Source organism: Mastacembelus armatus, chromosome 16 (genome assembly GCF_900324485.2).
Source record: "Mastacembelus armatus chromosome 16, fMasArm1.2, whole genome shotgun sequence".
Classification (NCBI taxonomy): Eukaryota; Metazoa; Chordata; class Actinopteri; order Synbranchiformes; family Mastacembelidae; genus Mastacembelus; species Mastacembelus armatus.
The window spans coordinates 1804194-1828721 of NC_046648.1; the positions used below are offsets into that span (position 1 = coordinate 1804194).

The 24528-nt window shown below is 42.7% G+C and overlaps 1 protein-coding gene across 1 annotated transcript in view; it reads left to right on the top strand.

The window, feature by feature from the left end:
• ptprub (protein tyrosine phosphatase receptor type Ub) overlaps positions 1 to 24528 on the top strand; it is a 139120-nt gene that overhangs the window by 91271 nt on the left and 23321 nt on the right. Inside the window, exons 8-16 of the mRNA XM_026294009.1 lie at positions 6110 to 6427; positions 8097 to 8206; positions 9836 to 10037; positions 11477 to 11579; positions 11672 to 11945; positions 16541 to 16577; positions 19751 to 19889; positions 21008 to 21162; positions 21786 to 21973. Coding sequence (XP_026149794.1) covers positions 6110 to 6427; positions 8097 to 8206; positions 9836 to 10037; positions 11477 to 11579; positions 11672 to 11945; positions 16541 to 16577; positions 19751 to 19889; positions 21008 to 21162; positions 21786 to 21973 — 1526 coding nt within the window. The remainder of the gene's footprint in view (positions 1 to 6109; positions 6428 to 8096; positions 8207 to 9835; positions 10038 to 11476; positions 11580 to 11671; positions 11946 to 16540; positions 16578 to 19750; positions 19890 to 21007; positions 21163 to 21785; positions 21974 to 24528) is intronic.

Consider the following 24528-nt stretch of genomic DNA (forward strand, 5'->3'; position numbering starts at 1 on the left):
ACTCTGTTGATGTAGTCGCCTAATGCACTTGTTTCTAATCTATCTAAAATTGGTGTGAACTGTCGTGACAGGTTGAGGTTTCTGTGTGCACGGGATCTGTTGTGATCTCACATAGTCGAGTCCTGAGAGAGTAAGAGTATCAACTATTTCACAAGAAAACAGAAAACTGAGAAAAGCCAGAAACTACCAAACTTTATTTTGTGTAACAGAGACAGTTACTGGTCCTTCTTATCAATCTACACATCTTCTGATCATTCAGATTTATCTTGAGATGATCCCAAACCCACTGCTGGGAACAACTGGCCTAATTTATCGGAGTGTCATACTTCACATCATATGATCACAGGCTGTTAGAGCTCGGAGCATAGGGCTCAGGCAGGTGTGACAATCATCATTAGCTACGCGACACCAACAGAATAGTGTATTTTAAGGCCAGACTCTAAACATAGTAGTGTTATTGCTACTGCAAACTGCTGGACACTGGCTTACATGTGCTGCTGCATTGCAGAATGAAAAACACACCACCCACCATCCAGCTTTCATCCATATGTTATTTGTTTTAAGCCGAATCCTGGAGTGTTGTCTGCATTATCACTTGCATCTTTCCTACACCCCAGGAATCTCTACACATTTTTGGATTTTGTAGTGCGGTGCATGTGTACAGCAGTCGGTTCACATGTTTTCTGTCTGGGTCTCATCTTGTTCCAATAAGGAAGGAATGTTGCTCTGAAAGAACCCATTATACAACACGTAGGGCTTAGGGCAATTACAGTATGCATTGTTTACATAATGCAGTGCCCCATAATAGAAATGTAGTATGTTGGAATCCTGACTGTTCACTAGAAACTAAGGCACAACAGGGTCTTCAATTAAGCCTGAACCAGGCTGCTGCCCTGTGACTTTCTAACTTGCTTAAACTTTTAATCTAGATTAGGACGCCACATATGAACGTGCCTCCTTTGCACAATCACATCTTTCCGCTAAAAATCTGCACAATCTACTAAAATTCAATCATAGGAGCTGATAGACAACTTCTGACTCAGTCAGTCATACCCTTATCTCATACCGAAAGGCACAATCACTATCACTGGCGTTCTCTGAAGTTGAGCAGACTGAAAGGGAGTCTTCTTCGCTGCCAGCATGACAATATTGGTTTGATGGGTATTTAAAAGATAACAGCTAGCTCACTGGAGTAGCTGGCCTAAAGAAGAAGAAGAAGCTCCGTTGGTATCTCTTAGAGAAGATAACAATTTTGATTGAGAAGTGTAATAAAGGAACTAGAGATTTTGGGTGACAGTAAATTAGCTGCAGACCAACAGAGTACTAAGGACCAGTACTATTTGTACATGTTCTGTGTACTTTGTACCTTTATGATGGACTTGTATGGCCATAATTAACTGTTATTTTCAGAATCTGACAATTTGGTGTTTATGAGGTACCAGAAAATAATGAAAATATTAAATTCACAAGCCATCGTCATATTACCAACGGCCCCAAAATATTCAGATGTGCTGTCATATATGACAAAGGAAAACAACAAATCTTCTCATCTTAGAACCTAGAACCAGTGGATATTTGGCATTTTAGTTAAAAAATGCTAGAAGCAATTTATTGATTATAAATCAAATTACAAAATCATCCAAAATGTCTCTTAAAGTAAAGTCTAACGTTGCATTCAACTGTAAGATTAGAGTATTATTTTCAGTTTCCCTCCCATCAGGCGTTTTTTAATTGAACATTTTGTTCCACCTGTTCACATCTGTTCACCTCTGCCATCTGTCACATTGCAGACCAAGTACACCTGGGGGGCTGAGCGGGGTCTCAGCATGACACACCCATGCTCTCTTATAAACCCACATAGAGCAGAAAAGCAATTCTCCTAATGCAGATGCACACGCAGTGATGCAGACTGTCATTACTGCTGCCAGCATCTGCAATGTGTGCATTGTAGTCACAGACACACAAAATGGAGAGCTTTGTGTTTCCCAGTGGCGGTCTGTGGATTTGTGTCTTCCATGGTCATCACTCTTTTCTATGCCCAACGGTCTCTTCCTGCCACACACCATCCCTCACATACCTCCCTACCCTGCTCCAGTAGAGCCTCCCTGCCCCCCCCCCCTCCCTCGAATGACATATTAAAACTACTCTCCTATCCCAACAGCCAAAGACACCTCTCATTCATCAGGCACCATGAGTGAGCTCACAGCCCTCCCTCCCTGATCCATGCACACCCCTATCTCGCTGACTCAAGAAACACAGCAAACTCATAATAAAAAGTTTTTTTTTTTGCATCAACTGGAGTAGGAGAGTCTGTGGTGTAGGGATGTATGCACACGTGTATGTGTGGGAGAGGGTAGTTTTTCAAAGTGAGGGAGTGAGACGGTAAAAATGAGACGAGAGGTGAAGCGAGAGAGGATTCACAACGTAAGGAAATTGCTTTCACAGCTGCAGCTATCGGTGTTTGTGAAAGTCACTAAACTCAGCTTTTAATGATGTATTTACATTTCAACCACTGTGACATTAGCTTGTTCAACCATGTGTGGGATAAGTAATACTGTTGTGTTTGCTGAGCTGTTAAACAGGGCATTTAGATGCAGTACTAGTTCGATGCAGAGGAAGTATAGGTGAAATTAATTTTTTAGGCTGTCGTTGTGTTTTGTATTTTTCTTTAGGTAGCAGATGGTTAAATGTGTGTTTCTGTAATGCAGCTGTATCTGATTTGACTCATGCTGGGTTTGATCAGTGTTTGTGCTTCCTGGCCGTTTTGATGTGTTACGCACGTTAAAGTAAACTGCAGCCTCGTCCACCTGGTGTATCTCACCTTCTTAACCCTCCAGGAGACTTTAATCACCACCTGGTTTTCCGAGCTCCCCTGACCCACCCTCCAAACCATCTGGTCTACACTACCCCTTCTGACCTCACACTCACACTGCTGAATCCTGCCCCCCTCCCTCCCCTTCTGTTGGCCTGATTAGGTTTAAGTATGAGGAAATAGATGGTGGGCTTGTTGCGGTGATTTCAGGAAGGTGGTAATTATCCAGTAAACAGAAGGGATATTTGGACCCTTCTTTGTGTTTAGAAGAAAAGTGAATTTCCTCTCCAGGAGCCGTGTCTCGCCACTGTGACTAATCTCACTTTTTCATGGCCATGCTGAATATTTCCCTCTTTCCCAAACATGTTGGCTAGCCAGCATCACCGTACATGTACACAGCCTGGCCAAGCTGAGCTGTCCTCGTGAGGTGCTGTAAAACTAATGGCCGTGAATGTGAACATGGCCTCCGCCAGGCTCTGATGGCCATCCAGGTGTGCTTGATGAGCCATTGCTGTGATTATCAGCACGGTGCATTAGCACAGCTTGAAGCCCCTCAAGTAAATCACAGAGGAGAGGCGAGTATTTGTACTGCAGGTGGTCCCCAAACTACGTTAATGGGCTTCCACCTGCTGCTGGGTCACTGAACCTTCTGGAAAGCCCTTGCCCATGATCCTCTTGGTTTGTTAGAGGGAGCCAACACCGGAGCCTGACTAAAATTAGGTACATTAGGAACACAAGTACTTTGCCTTTCTTGGCTTGTCATTTATCATGTCTTCCATTCAGAGCTAGTTACCTGCAGTGCTTTCTGAGAGCATCCAGACCCCCTTCACTTTTTTCAGTTTTGTTATCTTGCAGCCTGATACTGTTTAAATTCATTCAGTTTTTTCTCATTAATCTAAACTCATAAACAAAGTGAAAACTGCATTTGAGAAATGTCTGTTCATTTATTTCAAAGGGAAAACTGAAATATCACATTTCAATAACTATTCAGATCCTTTACTCAGTAATAAGTGGAAGCACCTTTGGCAGCAATTACAGCCTGGAGTCTTTTTGGGTATGACACAAAAAGCTTTGCACACCTAGAATCGGGGATTTTCTGCTATACTTCTTTGAAAATCCTCTCAAGCCCAGTCAGGTTGCAGGAGGACTGTCGGTGGACTCTGGAGATGTTTGACAGGGTTAGAGTCAGGGCTCTGGCTGGGTCACTCTAGGACATTTACACAGTTGTCCCTAAGCCACTCCTGTGTTGTCTTGGCTGTGTATTAAGGGTCTTTGTCATGTTGGAAGGTGCACCTTTGGCCCAGCCTGAGGTCCTGAACACTGGGGAACAGGGTTTAACTTGCACATGGTTATATGCATGGCGTTTTCTTTTCTGTTCTGAGTCAAGATCCCCTCGACAGATGTGTGCTTTTTAAGGCAGCTCTGTTCTGTTGGTGTTGACCCATGCCACAGTTTTAAGGGCGATAATAAAGAAGAACTTGTTATATTCACTTTGACTTCTAATCTCCAAGGATCAACATGATGTTTTGGGCTTTTTTCACCATGTTGGGGCGGCTGCAGTTTTCACGCCACAGGCTCCCGGAGAATTGGTGGTCGTGGCATAACGACAAAAAAGACGCGGCGAGGGGGAAGGGGCTGGCACAAATGTCCACTTTGAGAAAACCCACAATGAACACACTGTGGCCTCTTTGGCGGCGCTTTCATCAACTCAGCAGTTAAATGACTCTCTTTATTTATCTCTCAGACCCTGCAGACTATCAATTGCACCATTTAGACAATCCTCAGTCACACTGAACAATGGAACATTAACATTTCTTGCTGGGCGCAATCTACTGCTCTGAGATTTCTGTGCCCACCCATTTATCTGCCATCACATTAGTCTGGATAGGGTTTAAATCAAAGCTCTGGTCATATTTCCATCTTGTATGAGATGCCTGACAGCAAATTAAAAGAGAAAGCTGGTGACTGCAGAGCCATGCAGTATAAATTGGAAATGTCATAAAATTTTACTTTAAAAGAATTCCTCTGGTGCACAGTAATAAATGAATAAGAAACTGGAGCTTTTCTATCTGATCATGTGACTATGTTTATATATGAATACTTGAACATGTGTACATCTGAAATAAAAAGAAAGACAAAGAGAGTGGTCTAGGGAAAGGGATGAAAAAGGCAGACTGCTGATCACCTTTCAAATCCATTTTCTCAGGTAATTCTTGTTTTATTGCATTAGGCACTGCTCAGTGATGCATTAGCTGCCTTGTTTAAGTCCCCTGCACTACGCTGTGCTGCAGTGAGCATCCCACTGTGCAAGTCACTGAAGGAATGAAGACCTTGGCCAGTAACCTCAAACTCCACTCTCTCTGTACCCCATATCTCTGCTGTCATTCCCTGCCTCCCTGGCCCATTACTCAACATGCCCTATTAAAAGAATAAAGCCATACAATACATTATGTAGCATATTGCTTGACAAAATGGCATTGATTGTGTTAATAATGGCTGCTGATAAAAGCCTCCATTGATACAGAGGATGTCCTTGGCTTAACTCAGCCTTTCCTCAGTTTCAGACGTCCTCCTGAACACTGGCTGATCTGTGCCTCTGTGTATAGAGGCTCTCTGTATCTTTCAGCTCGCCATTACATTTGAGGAGAATATCAAAGACAGAGCTGTTGTTCTTTTAATCTGAGTCAGTGAAAGTCAGGGTTAACCCGGCAGTGACCAGAATGAACTCGGCGCCTTCTAAAAATATGCGTCAGGGCATCGCAGTGACCCAGAAGTAAAAGTGACCAGTGGAATGGAATGCCCTTGTATATCACTGGCATTTTTGTGTGTGTATTATACCTCAAGGCGAAGAAGTATAACTACTGGATAGTAAGTTTGTTCATTGACACGGAGGCGGGAGCTGGTGGGAGTGCAACGGCAACCCGCAGCCTGTGTGATTAATTAGCACAATTGGCATGGGCTCCTGCTCTGCCGTGGGGGATGTGGGTGTGTTGTGCTGGCAGCAAAATGTTGACCTCCATGTTGTGGTGGTGCAATATGGCGACACGTAGGCAGGGAACAAGTGAAAAACCGAGAGCATAGTCCTGGGACATCACTGGAGCTGTCATTGGCAGCGTGTGCTCACTCTGAAATCAAATATTTCACAATAAAACAAAGTTAGCTGTGTTTTTTTTAAATTCAGTTTTGTGCCCACGGGACTTTTCTAATGATATTATTTGCTTCTGTCACAGCATCTCTGCCTTCTTTATTACTGGGTTTTCTTTTTTACTCTTAAATCTCTCTCACTTCCCTCCCCAGAGCCCATGCGTGCATTGCGGGACCTCACAGCCACAGATATCCAGTCCAGACAGTTGTCCCTGCAGTGGGAAAATTTGGCTTTCAACCTGACACGCTGCCACACCTACTCAGTGTCCCTGTGCTACCGCTACACCACAGCGGGAGGCGGCGGAGGCCACAACACCACCGTGCGAGAGTGCCTGGCTGTGGAACACAACGCATCACGGTTCACGCTGCGTGACCTGCCGCCCTACCACAGCATCCATGTCCGCCTGTCACTGAGCAACCCAGAGGGGAAGAAAGAGGGCAGGGAGGTGACCTTCCAGACCGAAGAGGACAGTAAGTCCAGAAGGAGGATACAGAAAAGAGAGCAGTTTCCTATTTAAATTATTGTTTAAGACCCAAAAGGTCACAATTAGAGAATAGTCTGCAAATATGATTGTGTCACAAAACCTTCCCCATTAATCATTCTTGAGCTTTTAGAGGGTGCAGGTTAGATTTTTTTTTTTTTTCAGCTGCTCCTGTTATGGCTCACCATAGTGGATCAGTTGATCTGCATGATTGATTTGGCACAGGTTCTACTCCCGTCCTGATGCAACCCTCCTCGTTTATTACGGCCGGAGACGGACACTAAGTCGGCACTTTTCGAAACTCTAGGCTAAACTGCCTGAATGTACATAATGCAGTTTGAACCATCACCTCCTTAGTGAAGTTATATTTTCACATTGGTGCAGCAGCATGAACAATCTCATAATGCAGAGTAATAGTTATGTATCATCTCAGGGGCTGGCTTTATGCAGCAAGTACTTGTTTTAAAATGCAGTTATTCCAATTTTGGGAGCAATAAGATGTTTAAACTTTACAAAATACACCTCAAAGTGTTTAACCTTGTGTCAAAAATGAGACTGTGCAGACCTGAGACTTTTCCATAAGCAGATCTTTACTGTCACATACTGTCATAGTTGTTTTTAAAGTTTGTCCACATAAATCCATTGTGACATTATTGGTAAAAAATACACAAATCCACATATCAGCCAGTTTTAGTTCATGTTTCCTGAACATTTCAAAACATTAATGCTTCTGCCAGCTCCTCTGTCTTTCTTTAAAACATTAAACATCGACCAGGGGTGAGTCAGCATTACAACAGATCCTTTTCATTTTCAGATGAAAATAACATAAAAGAGAAAACATTATATCTGAGACTCTGGAATCCCTGAGATAGGATTTTGTACTTATTTCTTATCTCCTATTATTCCTTTGTGCCATAGCACGTCTGCATGCCAGCTGAGGGAGAAATCAATTCTGCTGTGAAAAAATCAAAACAAACAAGAGTTTTTTTTTTAGAAGAGATATATCCAGAGAAAGAGAAGAGAAAGCAAGAGAAATAGTTTTTCTGAGGTGATAAAAGATGAATACATGTGGGTATGAGTACAGTACACGTCAATTATGAATGCTTTTTCCAAAAGCCTTAATAAGCAACTCTGTCCTCCAGACTAACTCAATTAAAAAAAAAAAAACAGCCGACTCAGCTGTTTGGCTCTTGCCTTAGCCCCAGGCCTGAATCTCACATAGCAGTCTTCCTCTTTACAGCACTCACACAGACAAAATATGGGATTGGAGCTACAACTAAATGCCCCAAAAAACTGTTAAGTGTCTATAGTTGAATGCTCCTTCATTCACTACCATCCAGAAACAAGTTCTAATAGCGAGCATCTGACATATACATCAACACGTTTGAACTCTTGACGGAGGATTAATATAAAATTCTGATATCCTTCACATGTTTCCTGTCTCTTCTATGTGTTGTGGTTACATAATTGATGCAGTTCATAAATTAACAGTGTCCTTATCTGATGTTCTCTGCCTGCTGCTCTCAGGCTGTGTCTCATGTGGTGCATTGTTCTGAGCCACTGTGACATTCACTTCTGTGATATTGACAGGAGAGGTTCACTGTGGGATTAGCACTTCAATTTTCCCGACAAATGTTTGTTCTGTCAATTTCTTACAGTTCCCGGAGGCATAGCGCCGGAGTCGCTCACCTTCACTCCCCTGGACGACATGATTTTCCTAAAGTGGGAGGAGCCCATCGAGCCCAACGGCCTTATTACCCAATATGAGGTGAGCCCAAAGAGACGCGCTACTAAATTTCTCTGTCCTTTGTTAAAGATTTTAAGAAAAGCTTGTGAGTTTGATGGTGCAGCTGTTTGAGAACACAAACTTCTTAGATTTCACTGTATTTTGAAGCAATGGCTTAGTTCAGCAATAGTTAGCCCTGGTTTATAAGTGGAATTGCTAAAATAGGAGCTAATGTTGGCTTAAAGTCTGGTACGATATCATCCAGGACCCCAGGACCCACTTGAGACTGCTCCTAAAAAGTGAATTGTAACACCATAGAATCCAGTTGGCTTAAAACTAGACTTATGCCATTACGCCTGCGTCATTATTAAATAAGTCACGTGCATTGATGTGCTATTTGCCCTCCACTTAGATAATGGGTTTATAGTATAGCTGTGTCTGTCATTAAGTGTCAGTGGGCCTGCCCACCTATCCCCAAGTCTTCTTTCTAGGCCTCTCTCACAATGTCGCCTGAAGGATAGTATTAAATAGGATTTGTGGTTTGATACATAAAGTGGAAGCGGCACAGGATTTTTTATTTTGTAGTGTGTTGAAATCCCTCAACTGACAAAGAAAGTGTTACACATATTTCCTCATATTAAACCATTGACCACTCTGCCTGAGCCCATTGATCACCAAGCTGTCCTGCAGTCCCTCCAACTGCCTGGTGCACAGTTTTCCAGCCTTTGCAGTGGAAACACAAAGGTCTGTGTGTGTTTAGTCACCGAATCGTTCTTAAGTCTTCACACTGACGAGGCGCGACAAAGGTAGCGCCTCGTCAGTGACACTGACAAAGGCTGATTGTTATAAAACAATCAGCCTTTGCTTCGGCTCCAGTGGCATCTTCAGTGTATGTGGTGCATGTAGGTGTAATCCAGGCGCATTAGCATGTACAGTAAGCGTGTATGGTCATCCTTTCAGTGAAGTCTGGCTCTTCCGGCTCGAATGTATATGTCTTAATATACTCACCCTTGTCTGATTGCAGTAAAGTCAGATCATGTAGCTCCCACTGTTACAAATTCTCGTGAGAGTTTCGTGCAGGCAAGGCCAGTCACCTCTCCAGGAAAAAAAAAATCCCCTTTAAAGGACACTCATGTCCAGCGATTTTTCAGTCTTAATAAGAGCTAATTGAACTGAAAAAACACTTAATACTGCTGATTTAAACACTTGAATACACTCTTTACTGTGTGGTGTCCTCACTCTGTGGCCTTTATCAAGCGTCACTTACTCAGAAAATCATTTACCACTTTCACTTTTTGAAAAACTTCAGGTTGCTTGTGTGACTTTGACTTAACGGTGCCAATGCCAATCAAGGTCTGTTCATCTGAAACTATAAAGCTACATGAGCAATTAGCTCATTGATTTAGAGAAGCAAATTAATTTCTAAGCAAAGTGAATCATATCAATCACAACTCAGAATTACTACTCATGACAGAGGCGTTTATGCACTGAGCTAATGACCTCTTCTCGTCAGGATAAAATTCCAAAAGCTCTTACATAAAGCCCTCACTTTAAATTTGTTAGCAGCTGCAATCGCAAAGCGTAAAATCAGCACTAAGGTGATTCTAGTTTTACTGGTGTTACCCAGAGACCATCTTTTTTTTTTTAAAATTTCTTCTCTTATTACAACAGATCAGTTACCAGAGTATTGAGTCGTCTGATCCAGGCATTAATGTCCCAGGACCTAGAAGAACGGTGTCGAAGCTGAAGAACGAGACCTACCACATGTTCTCCAACCTCCACCCTGGAACTACTTACCTTATCTCCGTCCGAGCTCGTACGGCCAAGGGCTTTGGCCAGACTGCCCTGACCGAAATCACCACAAACATCTCAGGTATTATCGCCACTGAGTGAGGGTGTGTGAAAACAGCCATAAAATCGTAAATAGCCTACAGAGATGCTGCTTCCTGTGGCATCAGTGAGGCAGTAGGCAGGTACAACACTTCACCCACGGCGTGCTATAATTAGGATCTGTGTTTTCCATTTTTTGACCCCGATATTATTCTTCTCTCGCACAGGAAAAACTACTGCTCCCAGAGTGTAAAAGTTATTTTCTCTCGCGTCTCCAAACCAGTGACACACTGTCATTTCACAGTCCTGAGGACATAAATTAACTGGTAGGAAGCAGAGAAACACCACGTTGGGGAGACTGTTGTGTGTTAGTTAAGATGCAGTATATTCATAGAACCAGAATGTCGCTTCAGAGAGCCTCAGAGCTTATTACTGGTGATAGAAATCCAAGCCTTGGTGTTTCTGTTTCCTTTTAATGATGCATTTGTACTCGTTCAGGGACGGGATTGTACCTCTTAGGAACGCACAACACAGCCACAGCCCAGTCTCACTCACACATCTACCCTCTACTCCCTCTGCCCAGTTTGTTTAATTATAGATTTAGTGCACAATCACTGCTTACTGGCTATATGTCACACAGTGTGTTGGCACAAACCCAGACCACAGATAGAGTCCAAAAGTCTTTGCAGATCATCCTCAACCTCCTTCACTGGCCCACGGTGCAGAACATTCACTTACAGTGAGCGTCTCTCAAATCTGCACTGACAGCTAGCAAACACTGAACACCTTCAACAGCTACTACTGTCAGCATCTTCAAGCAACCCACTGCAGAGTATCCCACTACACACATTTTCTCATTCGCTCATGCATATTCATATAGACGTGTGCATCTCCGTGGCTGATACACAATCATCCTTTAAACAAACTCTATCTGGCAGCAGGCGTCAAACCCTCTTTTGGGCCTACAAACCACAATACACAACAAATGCAGTTCTCCTTAAATCTTCACCTTAATCAATGTCAGCGTCTTTCTGTATTACCAAACCACTTTTAATATCATAATCATTGATTCCTCATGAATAGTTTGCTCTCCTTCCCCACGCTAATTGACTGCGGGTATTAAAGAGAAATGTGCCGCCACATCTCCGGGGAGGAGCATGACTTTAACCAAATCTTTTCAAATGAGAAACCCATTCAATTTAGCCTCACCCCCATGACTTTTAATTGGACTTGTATCCCAGACAACTAGGAATTAAAATAGTGCAATAAAAATGAGGAACTGGGTATTGAGTATATTAGTAAACCATTTATTCGGAGAAAGGGATGGCTCTGCTAAATTAAATGGTTTGTCACTTCCATAAGACACATTTTTGTGGGACTGCCGACTAAAGCTGACTTTCAGCACTATATGTGTACTTAGGTACATTTGTCTTAGTTATTGTTGACATGCAAATGTAGTAGTCTGCTTGCATGTGTCCTCAGCTCCCATGTTTGATTATGGAGACATGCCATCCCCCCTCAGCGAGACAGAGAGCACGATTACCGTCCTGCTGCGCCCCGCCCAAGGCAGAGGTGCACCTGTCAGGTGAGGAAATCCCCTCAAATGTACATGACACACTCATTTTACACTAAACATGACTTACTGAAGGTGTATGTCTGCACATCAACTGTGTCCAGCACCTATCAGGTAGTGGTTGAAGAGGAGACAGGGAAGAAAGTGAAGAGGGAGCTGGGGCTTCAGGAGTGTTTCCCGCTGCCCATGTCCCACGGTGAGGCCCAGGCCCGGGGCACGCCACACTACTACACGGCCGAGCTTCCTCCCAGCAGCCTCACGGAGGCCAGTCCCTTCACTGTGGGCGACAATCACACGTATAACGGCTACTGGAACAGCCCTTTGGATCCACGCAAGAGCTACCTTGTCTTCTTCCAGGCTATGAGCAACTTCAGAGGGGTGAGTGATTGTAACCTCCCACCAGCTGTGCAGCAGACATGGAAACACTTCATCCTCTAGCTCCACACATTAATATTCAGAGTAATCCTGCGCCAGTGATGAATGGTGTTAATGAGTATCTGTATTTCCTAATGCCGTGGTTCGCACTGTAGGACAGTCGGCATTGTCTGGGCTCACAACCCTTAAAAGAGTATTTATTCTGTGAAAGGGCTTGTTGGGTGGAACCACACTGAGCTGGCAGTGTAACGTGCTTGGAAATTATGTATGTCTATATCCCACCCCTCGGATTGTTCATAAACAAAGCTTGTCTGAAACAGGGAATTACTTGCATGCATTACTTACAGCTAGCAAAGCTGTGATTAGCTGAAGTCACTCCACATCAATCACATACTCCGTCTACTATTTTCCATCCTTGATGTATTTTGTCATACTCCTTTCTCCTCTGTCCTGGTACTCATGTCCATCTTTCAGTGGTCCTTTCAATATTGTCCTTATCTCCTCCCCCTCTCTCTGCCTTTATACACTCAGTCTTTGATTGTAGAATAAAGCAACACCAAACTAAGCTCTTGCATTTCTGCACTTGTATAATTGTAACAAAAACTTTGAGAATATTGGTTGGTGTACCTCGTTAGATGGGATTGTGATGTTTCCATCTATTTCTCCATTCGCGTGCAGACAAAGCTCCCCAGTCATTCCCAGGGGACACCACATTACCTTTCCAAATTCCATTACAGGAAGAGTTGCTACCTGGGTGAGGCAATTACTTAAAGATAATTGGGCACAGGTGCAGATGATCAGCAGTAGAAAGCTGTTGCTTTAATATTCACAGACTGTGGCAATGTAGCTGAGAAATCTTGCCACAGGTAATGCAGCCCCTCTCTGGTCATCAGCTGGGAATAAATACATACAAGCTGTGTAACCGGACTGATGTGATCATGGCACTTTCTTTGTTTCTTTGTCTTTCTTTTCTGTCTTTTTCTTTTTTGCATTCAGCATCTCTGTATTATGAAGTCCAGGAGCAGAACTGGGTGGCTCATCCCCACCAGTAGTATGTTTTTCCAAACCAGTGGAGAAACACACAGAGAGAGTGCAGCGTGAGCACTTTACACAACTAGGCCACTAAGCATGGGATTAGATAGGGGAGGCCTGGCTTTACCAGCGGATGGGATTAGGTTTTGTTTTGTCTGGCAGCGGACCAGCATCCATGACCCACAATGAGTGGAGCATAGTGCCAGATCACACAGCCAACACTGCTGCCTTTGTCTGAACGTACAGTAGCAGCCAATGTCAAAATCTGAGCGTCTGTCGTGTGTTGGGTTTTCTGACTTAAACCATCCTCTTGAAGGAGCAGCACTGTGCTGCGTAGACAAAGACCTAATTTTCAGTTTTAATCAAAAATCAACAAAACCTAATCTTGAAAACACAAATTTCCAAACTCAACTATAAACAAATTCTTTGGTGTGTGTTTGTTTTTTAAGCTCAGTAAATTTTTGTTAATGGTTTTTTGTCGGCTATAAGAGGGCTGTGATTTAGTTTAGTTCAGTCAGTTCAGCACAGCTGAAGAGCAGCTTGTTGCTGGGCTTATAACCCATCAACAGCAGGGCAGAGAAGACATGTCACAGTGGGGTATGACGACATGAACTACCACATGAGAACTGCAGGCAAAAAATAGTAATTGCATAAATTAGGACAGAATAAATGACCACCAACAAAGAACATGGTGTTTCATGGACGTCTTCTGTTGCTTGTTATCAATATTCTAAACATGGCAGAGTTATTGTTTTTCTCTTTGCAGTCTTTTGACATCGAGCACATTCAAGCGTTAATGAGGAACAAAGCAGATTTTCATGTTTGGCTCATGCAGCCTGTATGAACCGGAAACATTCAGCAGTTGGTAAATGTGTTTACAGCTATCCTGATTTTTTATTTATTTATTTATTTGTTTGTTTTGTCGTCCTACTAATCCACCATGTGCACTTATGCATGATCAGGGCTTTTAGTTTTTAGCACCGCTAAAAAAATACAGGCCAAAATATAGGCCAAAAAATGAAATTGTATTATTTTAAATGCGCTCATTTTTAAATGCATTGGTTGTATACAGATGAGTGAAATATAATGACCTTATGTCCACTTGTTTCAGAAGAAGAAGAAAATGAATAGCTCTTGAACTAAACATGCAGAAATCAGTTCTCACCTTTAGAATGAAACATCAGAAAACAGTCATATATTTCCTTGGATAAAACAACAGATCCTCGATAAAGGTTTCTGCACATGGAACTGGTCATTGTATCCTGAACACCTTATTAAAATGTGAAGTGAATTGTCAGGCAGCTTGTTTTATCATTTAATTGTGTAGCATAATGAGTCAGGGTGTGTGCGGTCTGTTTAGGTTTGTGTTTGTCTTGACTATCTTTGTCTTAGAGGTGCAACATTGCATGTAATCCTCTACAACACTGGCAGCAATGGGAATAGTTTGAACAGTATGAGACCCATAATATTTGGCATTTACTGATGCTAATTATTGGGAGAGGGGCCGTCAAGCTTCTCTAATTGCTTTGACAGTCCATTGAAAGTTTGTGGATACACACTGAGCCACAGCAAAGCCATGTATCACACCTGTACATGCATCTTCCAACTACAAACATACACTGTAAAACCATGAGTGTGTGCTGTGGATACCCGGGTGTTTGTGTTGTAGTTAAAGCTGCCAGGAACGACCAGCCCTTCTGGTGAGAGCGGCACAACATTGCCACCAAACATGTGATGCGTGTCCCACAATCTGGAGCTTGCCAATTAACTCATCTGATGAGTCTGCAACAGGATATCAGATGTCTACATTACACAGCTGCCTTTTTTATACTGTATATCTATGGGGTCGCACAGTGGATTGGTGCTTAGCAGTGTTGCCTCATAGGAAGAAGGTTCCTGGTTTGAAACCCATCAGGGGCCTTTCTGTGTGGAGTCTGCATGTTCTCCCTGTGCTTGTGTGGGTTTTCTCCAGGTACTCTGGTTTCCTCCCACAGTCCAAAAACATGTATGTCAGGTTGACTGGTGACTCTAAATTGCCCATAGGAGTGAGTGTGAGTGTGTGAGGTTGTTTGTCTCTATGTGGCCCTGTGATGGACTGGGGACCTGTCCAGGGTGGACCCCAGCCTTTCACCCAAAGAGAGCGGGGATAGGCTCCAGCTGATCCCTGGGACCCTGGTTAGGAATAAGGAGGTACAGATGATGGATGGATGGATGGATGGATGGATGTACACTTATATCATCATGTAAATGTACTATGTACTGCATCTTGAAAGCAGTGCTGCACTTAAAAAGAGCTTCACAGAAGTTAAGCCGTTTCATTTCAGGTCACCAGCACACGACAGCAGCAACAGATACTGGATGTATATGAATATATATTTCCTGTCAGCTACAGAGGAAAGAAATGATAGTCTGGGCCCAGGGTGAAACAAAAATGCCATCTTCTTTATTGCATTGCAGTAATTAGCAACTATTGTTTAATTAATTGCCTCAACACTTGACTCTAAAATATAAAACTTCATACCATACAAGGTCCAACAATAAAATCATTATGTTCTGCCTATTTATCTGTCTTTATTCTAGTGAATTTCATACCATAAGCATAAAAATAAAAGAGGACAAAACAGGTTTGAATAGTATTTGGCAGTGCTGAACAACTGTGCACTTGGTTTGTGCAAATAAAATGTCAGTCTGTCCAACAGACGGCATGTTTATCTACATTGTGGGGATGTATTTTTAGACCAAACCACTGAGTTAAAAACTTGTTTTAAGTGTCTATCAGGCTGAAATGGATTTCATTTAGAAAAAAAAAAAAAAGAGGCAATTTAACTGCATTTTGACGAAAGTGTTTTTTTTCTCATTTCCGAATGGGTGAATTTGCATAATTGTCCCATAATGCCTAAATTAGCATCTGTAAATCTTAATTTGATAATGCATCTCCTCCAAGAGGTGGCAGGATGGAATTGGATTATGGTCTTGGATCTCATTAGTGCTTTTTGACAAAGGTCCTTTTCATAACGCTGAGATGTCATCTGCTGAAATTTGAAGAAAATTAATTCCCTTTCATAGTTGTGTATTGGTCTGAAAACCCTCCTCTTAATTATGCTCTCCTACTTTCAACTCTCATCTTTTCTCCTTCGGCAAGGATTTCTAATCTCCTCCTCAAACACTTCACCACAGCGCTCGGATTTTAGATAGTTTGTAATCTCATGTTGTCAATAGGACTCTTAGCTCAGAGGTAATTTTCCTTTTAGTCTGAATCACTGTTCCTGCAGTGTATCTGTTTCTATCATTAAGTAAATTATACTTTTTAAAGAGTATTGCAGCCCACTGTTCCAGGTGTGGCAGAGAAATTCCTCATGTGTTGACACTTTGGGGAGTAAATACCACATTTTAATATTAATTTAAAATGTGTTTTTATCCGCTGTAGTCATATTTTCAGCATGATCCATGTGTGCGTGTCTTGTCTGGGTGCTTCCTATCATCCTGTTTTCTTTTATCACATCTTTTTTATGCAAATTCAAAATGACACCCTCCCCTCTAATGTTTGTGTTTTCTATCTCTTTCAGGAATCCAGAATAAACTGCATCCGCATCGCTCGCAAAGGTAAATCAGCATGAATATTTCTCCTCCCACAAACACTGTGACCTTGAATACATTTCCTGCATCATTTCAGTGCTTTGCAAAATTGTCTCCCTTCTCACTGTTTGAAGACAAGGAATTAGTAATGTAATTGTGCTGGGATGGTTTACTTTTGTCTATAGAGCAGCGTTATTTATTTGTCTCTGAAGTCCAAAGGTGGGTATCTGAACAGATTTTCTCTGACAGCCCTGGATGCTTAGCAGTGGGCCTGAGAGAAAAGGGCACCAAGCAGGGAAGGATTAGAGGTCAGGCTTTCATCCTGTTTGTTTGGGGGCAGATGCTGAAACACACTATATCAAAGGCATTCCCTTTGTTCTCATCAGCAGCCCACTAGACAGCTACATCTGAGGGCTTTGACCTCAGTGCTGTCCAGTAGGGTCCCCCAGATCAAAACCTCCAGATGGAGCTACCTTGGCCTTTCAGTATGAGAAAGCCTTGCCTCCTCTCCTCTTGTGTTCCTCAGCATTGGGATTCAAAGGGACATGAAAAGGGCAGAGAAATTGACTCTAAGTCCTGATGGCAGGAGAACCCCTGTGCCATGGTACACTGTCAGATCGCAGAGTATAAAAGTCATGTATTTATAGTTATCATAGCTCAGCTACAGTAAGTGGAGCCTCGCAAGGAAATTGACTTTGTGAGGTGTGTTTTTTTTAGGGTGAGGGCCTTTATTGTGAGTGAGAAATGAGAGATATGAGGCTCCTCTCCAGCATAAAGCCAAAAGGCAAGGCCAGCCATATCTGATCAGCTCTCACTCCACGTGCCCCACACAGACACCCAGTTGGGCCATGATTAATTATGCTTTCTCACCGCTATGGGCTTTATGTCGCCTCTACTGTTGGACACTGGGCGAAGGAGGAAGAAAATGGACAGTACAGCTGTGGCTGTTAAAATGCGGTCATTGTACTGCATGAACAAGCAAGATATTAGAAATAAAACAGAAAGAGCCGAAAGCACAGCGGACGGAGAAGGCGGGGCATTGTTGCGTCATCGTCGTACGTGATGATGTAACCAAAATAATCTTGGGTGGATTTCCAATTTCAAGGTGCGACGGGTCAAAGCTTTTTTGTTGCTGCTTGTGATCTCTGTGATCCCTGTACCATTAACATAGCCTCTGCATCAATGGGTTCTAAGCTGTTATTATCAAGCCGCCTATCACAAGTAAAGTGGAGGCAAATGATTCTGGCTTGGATAACAAAACTGGAGATTACATTTCAACTTCCAGGTGACAGTTTAATTAAGGATCCTCTGGCAGGCTCAACACAACAATAGACTTCCATTTCTGCTCTAAGTGCCAATTTCCACCATCGGGCAGCTGGCAGGTGCATGGATTCATGTGGAAATCTATTTCATGCTCATGTTTGGCTTAATAGAAATTTCAAGGCTAAATGTGGCAAAACCGCCTTATCTGTCCAAAATGTCAGAAAACTGAAATTGATTTTTCACCTCCTCATCTACATTTTCAGTCAGTATAAAGTGTCCCTGTATTTCACATGTAAGTGAAGTCACAGCATAAAATAAACAGTGACTGGTGAGTTTGTAGATGATGCTGTTTTTTGAATGGAACATCACCAGACCTTCAGCTCAAAGACTCAGTGGAAATCTGAGAGATAGTGTATCCCTGTGTGCAAAGCTATGGAATATAATTTGCCTAAACCCTCCTCTATCACTACTGCAGTAGTGTAATATAAACTATACCTTCATACACTGACCAGCACACGTAGAAATGTCAGTTTTGTTTTGGAATATAGAAGTATAGAAGGTCAAATAGCCATCGGTGATTGTAGAAGGAGTAGCTCATTTCTAATATGACTATTTTTTCCTACTCAGCTACACTTGACATCCATCACTGATTAAAAATCCTATCAAATAATGAAATGGAATTCTCCCACTTTCATCTTTATTTGGGATGAGGACTCTGAAGCACCCATAACACGCCTACGGCTGCAGATTGTTGGGCTGAAACATGGTTCTGTTTTCATTTCCCCTGCCCCAGATCTGATTTCTCCCCAGAAGGCTGCAAGATAGAGCTGTATCCCCAGGCTTGCTCTGACTTTCTACCGTTCTCCAGATAGCTCGTGCTGTTCCAACAGGCTCAGAAGGGTTAGTTTTAGGGCTGTCAAAGCCTGGAGGACAGGCTGACACACAGAAAAAACTAGATCAGTGGGCCCCTGGAACAAGACAAAGAAAGGCCGGGCGCTCAGCACCATTTACATAAGTGTGAAGCTTTATGCCAGTGAAATGAATAACCTGCCATTATGATAACGACCTTTCCAGTAGCTCTCAGGCAGTGGAGCACCCTGAGATTACACTACAGGGCTGTATGGACGACTCTGTAAATGAGAAAAATATATGTGATTCAGTTTTGTATAGAAAGACACTTTATGGTGCAATGCATGTACCATAGCATAAAAAATGTACAATTGCAATATCACAAGGTTTATTGATGCAGAGTCATTGTGTGAGCTTAAGATTAACAAAAGATAGAAGAACATTGCTTTGGAAGCTTTTTTATATGTGACTAATGAATCTTAGCAGATGAGTTTCCCATCTTACTCTGGCACATTTGCAACTGTTTCTTCTTCTACGCCAATTTATAGCAACCTCTAAATTTTCCTGCAGCCGTTCCTTTCCTGTAAACATGAGTATAAATCTTGAACAATTTAAATAGCTTGTTGAAAACCTTTCAGACCAACCAAACTTTTTTATTCTGCCTGCAAGCCAGTCATTTTGTTTGTCAAAGCACGAGTTGTCATTATATATATCTTTGGACTGAGGCTTGGACAGTCTGGACAATCGCTGTGTCTCTCTTGCTCAAGGCATCACACATCTCTCACATCTCTGCTGTTTCAAAATACCTCTTGAAAATGCTGCACCTGAAATGCAGCTTTGGCATTAGGGACGTCCATTAGTGGCTCTGCTCACAATAGGTAGGATAAGCAGTGTGAATGTCTGTATTGTCACGTGAAAAACTTTTGAAGGAGAAAAAGTTTTGGGTGCATGAGTGGTAATCTTTCCCATTTCTGACTGAAGTTTTTTTAATTTATTTTTTATTTACCTTAAAGCATTACTTGCATACTTTTATTTTATGTACTATATTTTCATTGTGCCTTGTTGTGTGTCTGTGTTCCTGCTTCTAGCGGCCTGCAAAGACCATCGCAAAGCTCTGGAGGTGTCCCAACACTCAGAAGAGATGGGTCTGATCCTTGGGGTTTGCGCCGGGGGTCTGGTAGTACTCATCCTTCTACTGGGTGCCGTCATCATCATTATTAAGAAAGGGTAAATGTCGTTGAGTATAAAACATGGCTCTTTATACAAAATCACACCACGTCTGCCACATTATTTTTCTCTTCATGAATCCTTCAGTTTGTGCTAGTTTAGAGAAGATACTGGACCAAGAGCCAGTGCTGCATTGTTTTCACTCCTTTATGGTGCACCATAGAGACCAAACAACTCATCTGCAGAGCCTATCTGAGTGTGAAGTATTTAATTAAAGGCCCATGCAATTCAGTTAGGCACCTAATTGCCCACACCAAGCAGAGGCTTGACCCTTAAATGAGACGGTAATTGGAGGGAAGAGGTGTGTTCTTAGAGATTATTAGCCAATGGGCTTTCAGGTCTACGGTAGATCATATTCACCTCTGGCTCTGAATTCATTTAGCTGTTGCTGTAGAACAGCTGGAGTTGAACTTGTCTCATGCTTAAATCTAAAGAACCCGCCGTGCCAAAAGGGGAAGTTACTCCGACAGTCATTAACAAATGACATGATACGGTCTCCACTGGACACATTAGACCGGGTTCCTCCGCTAAGCTACCGTGAATTTTACTCTTCCATAATGGAAAACGCTGTGACAGGAAGCCGCGTGGTCTAGTCCAACAGTGAGACATAGTCGATTGAAGGGAACACACAGTTTTCTGGCTCGCTGCAGTTTGGTTTGTCAGCTTGGTACATTCGCATGCGTCATGTGGCCGTCCTCAAAGGTGAGCTCATGAAGGGGATGGGTCTCATTTTCACTGTAATCAACGCATTCTGGCCTCAGCTGACATTGCTTTCATCTTACATCTCTTCTTTCTCTTTGATTTTCTTTTCCTCTTCTCCTGCACTCTTTCCAGACGGGACTACTACTCTTACTATCCGTAAGTGACTCCACCTCTTTGCTTCTCCATGGTTTTGTGATCCATCATATACATGCTTATGCTCTGGCTGTGAACTCACAAGTTATAAGGGGGAAAATAGACCTTTACATAATTAATCAGACTCAGTTATCACATCCAAACTATTTTTTTTACTAAAAATACAATTTCCCTCTCCTCCCTCCCTCTGCATCCTTCTCTATCTGTCGATTATGTCCCTCCTGTGTAACTGTCTCTCCGTCTTCTTTTTTATCCTTTGATAGGAAACCAGTGAACATGAATAAGACCCCCATTACCTACCGACAGGAGAAGAGCCACATGGGCTCCATGGAGCGCAGTTTCACAGACCAGAGCACCCTACAGGAGGATGAAAGAATGGCTCTTTCCTTCATGGATGCACACACCTGCGGCACGCGCAGTGAGACCCACACATATACAACACTGAGCACAACCCAAACTACACAATGCAATCTCAAAACCTGAGGTACATCATACCTCACATTGTAATCTTGTTGGCTGTCACTCGTTCACTCCATAAATGTGTGAATCATTCTGAAAGGTAGTTACCATCTTGTGTAAGAAAAAAAAAAAGAAAAAGTTTTTTGGCTGTAGCTGATACAAAGAAAATCTCACAAGATTGCAAAAAGAATTTTACAGGTGAAGTAGTATTTGAACGACTCAAAAGAAACGATTTGTGATTCAGTCAGTACTTCTCATCTTGATCGCCTTTCTAATACTGTCAGTCTGAGAGAGAGAGAGAGGGAAAGACAGATGTGTTTACTCAGATCCTGGTCTGCAGTCACATCTGCATATGATCTATTATCTCAACGATTATCACAACATCTTCGCTGAGACAAACTTAATCAAAGCGACAGCTGTGACGTACGTATACTGCGTGTGTGTCTAGTTGCAGAGTGCTGATGTTAACAGGTGTTGAAAAGTAAAATAAGTGTGTGAATAAAAGTGCTGCAGAGGTTAATATTAATATTTAATATTTTGTGTTTTAGATGTTTAAACGTTGAGTGTCTTTGCGTGGTTCAGGTGATGCCCGTAGCTCAGTGAACGAAGCCAGCAGCCTGCTGGGAGGCTCCCCGAGGCACCAGTGTGGACGTAAAGGCTCCCCCTACCACACAGGGCAGCTCCACCCCGCGGTTCGCGTGGCCGACCTCCTCCAGCATATCAACCAGATGAAGACGGCTGAAGGCTACGGCTTCAAACAGGAATATGAGGTGAAAGGGCACATTACACACCTCACTTACACTCTGATGTCATGAGACAGCATAGAAGACATGTTTTACTTGTTAAGTCTGAACCTGAAATGAACAGCAGTACAAAGTACAGGATTGCTGCCGGGGAGCACCATTGTCAAGTACTGTCGACAGTAATAAACGAGAGGAGTGCATTAGTTTGGAGAACAGTGTTTTGGAAGATATCTGTTTTCATTCTGATTGAATTCTTGAACACCAGCCCTCCTCTGTGAATCCAACAGCATAACTGCAGCTGGTCCATTTTCCCCCAACATACTCAACAGTGAAGACATAAGAAAACTTGAGACAAGAACACTCCAACAGCAGTAATATACAAAATCCAGTGCCGGCGTTGGAGGGTTGTTGTTCCACCTACACCACCTACTTTAATTTATATGAGACAAATTAAGGATTCTTAAGGATTTTAGGAACACCTAACAAATGTCTCAGAAACACTTGTCCAGAGCATTCATATTTAATGTGGAAGAGTAGCTGCAGAGGACAGCCATCACGTCTAGCCGTGATCTCATTCTTTCATTCTGTGCTCAGAGCCTGTTGCCATAGGGGAGGTTGTAGCTAAGACAGAAGACATAGCCGGGTTTGTGTGTTACGTGCAGCTCCCTTGTCACCTTAAGGTCTGGTACAGTGACTACGCCGATGTTCTTCTACACCTGGGCTCTAGTAACACAGCTGAAGACACTGGTACGTTAAAGATGCTACTGGTGTAGTGCTTAAGGAAGTGAAGGCATTGTTCTTTATAAAGTTTGGGAAGCAAAGGGGAAATGGACAGAATAGATTTGGCAGCACTGCTTGGTCTCTGGAGGGGGGACGGCAGGTCAGTACCTGGGTTTTCCAAAGTAGTAGTGGTTGACTGTAATTGGCAACACTGCTGTAAGATGGAAGCACAATTTTAAAGGGCTTCTAAACCCTACAGGCAAGCCCTCTGTCTCACAGGCAGTTCTCAGCGACTCTAGGAGTGTCTGCACGCCAAATCCCGAATACCCAGCAGAGGAAGATATGCTAGTCAGAGATTTGCTTGGTGGAAAAGACTGATGTCAAGCCCCACGTGCTGGAAACCATGCAGATTCTGTCCTGGACCAGCTTTAGACTTGTCACAGAAAACTCACATATTACTGACAATTGCTAATCCTTGTGGGAGCTGGTGCATGAGCGATTGATAAACTTTATCTTTCTTCAAAACAAATTGATTTGCACAAAAAAAGTAATACAAAGAGAACATAGCATTAAGAGAAGGAGTGGTGCAGGAGGCCTTCAGTTCTCCTCTGACATCAGTCATCTAACCACCTCCTGAAATTAATGAGCAGGCTTTAAAAAGGCATCTGGACCACACTGTAGCTGTGCATGTAAATGCATCATCATCATCATTTGGTCTGATGAGGTTAAATGCCTCTTGAGGTGGTCTACCTAGTCCCATGTCCACTGACTTGTTAAAATTGATAGGCCTAGAGGACTAATATTTATAGGGCCTGAGATTGGGACTCTCACAGCAGATGTCTATCGGTGCTCATGATGTTGGTGGTGAGATTCCCAAAGCTTGGATCAGCCAAGTCACATGTCCTGTGTTCTAGGGAGCATTTAGCCGTACGATCTTCATCACTGTTTGTTGCACATCACATGAGTTTTCACTGCTCGGATAGTTTTGTTTTGTGGATTTCTTCCTAAATTGAACCACAAGTACAGTTACATGTTACTGTTGCAGAACATTGTTTATCCCCCCCCGATGTTGCAGTGGTTACTATCTCTAGCCGTATGACAGAGAACGAAGGGCCCAGCTCTCTGAATACCTCTTGTCAGTAAAATGATTTTGGCTGAGAGTTGAGATCACACCCTGGGGACAAGTCCACCCTTCACCCACGGCCTATGGCATTCATGAAAACGAGAAAACATCTTTTGTCTCTGGTTCTCGGTTTCCCCCTCTGGAACTCTGCTTGTAGACTCATTAAACTGTCCCTCACGGGCAAAACACACTCCACTCAAAAAATCAATACACACCTCTTTGTATGTTTTTTTTTTTTCTCACTGTGCTAGAATATGTGTTTTGATGGAGAGTCTTTCTCTATTATGAAGGAAAATGATGAGGAGTATCATATTACACTCCCCTGGCAGGTATACGTTTTTATTTCCCAGAAGAATACCTCTGTTCTGTAAAAACATTGATCAAGAATTTACAGTGAGTTGTAAAAGGGCTTGTATGTGTGGCACCTCCTGTCACTACAATCATATTCCCACTGCAGGAACTTACGAGTAAACAACAGCAGAGCTTTACTGGCAAACTCAAAACTTTCGTTATACCACATTGAAGCTTGAGGCTCAGGTTAGAAAGGATGATGGATTCAAAGTTTAGGTACAACAGTGGCACCTGGCATGCTCTGCATATTTGTAAAAGCAGGAGTTGACTCATGCTATCGACACAACATGAAGCACTCCAAATAAAAGTCCCAAACATTATTTGGGTAGTAGTACTTAGGGTATTTTAGAATAATAAACTGTATGATTGGATTATAATGATCACATTA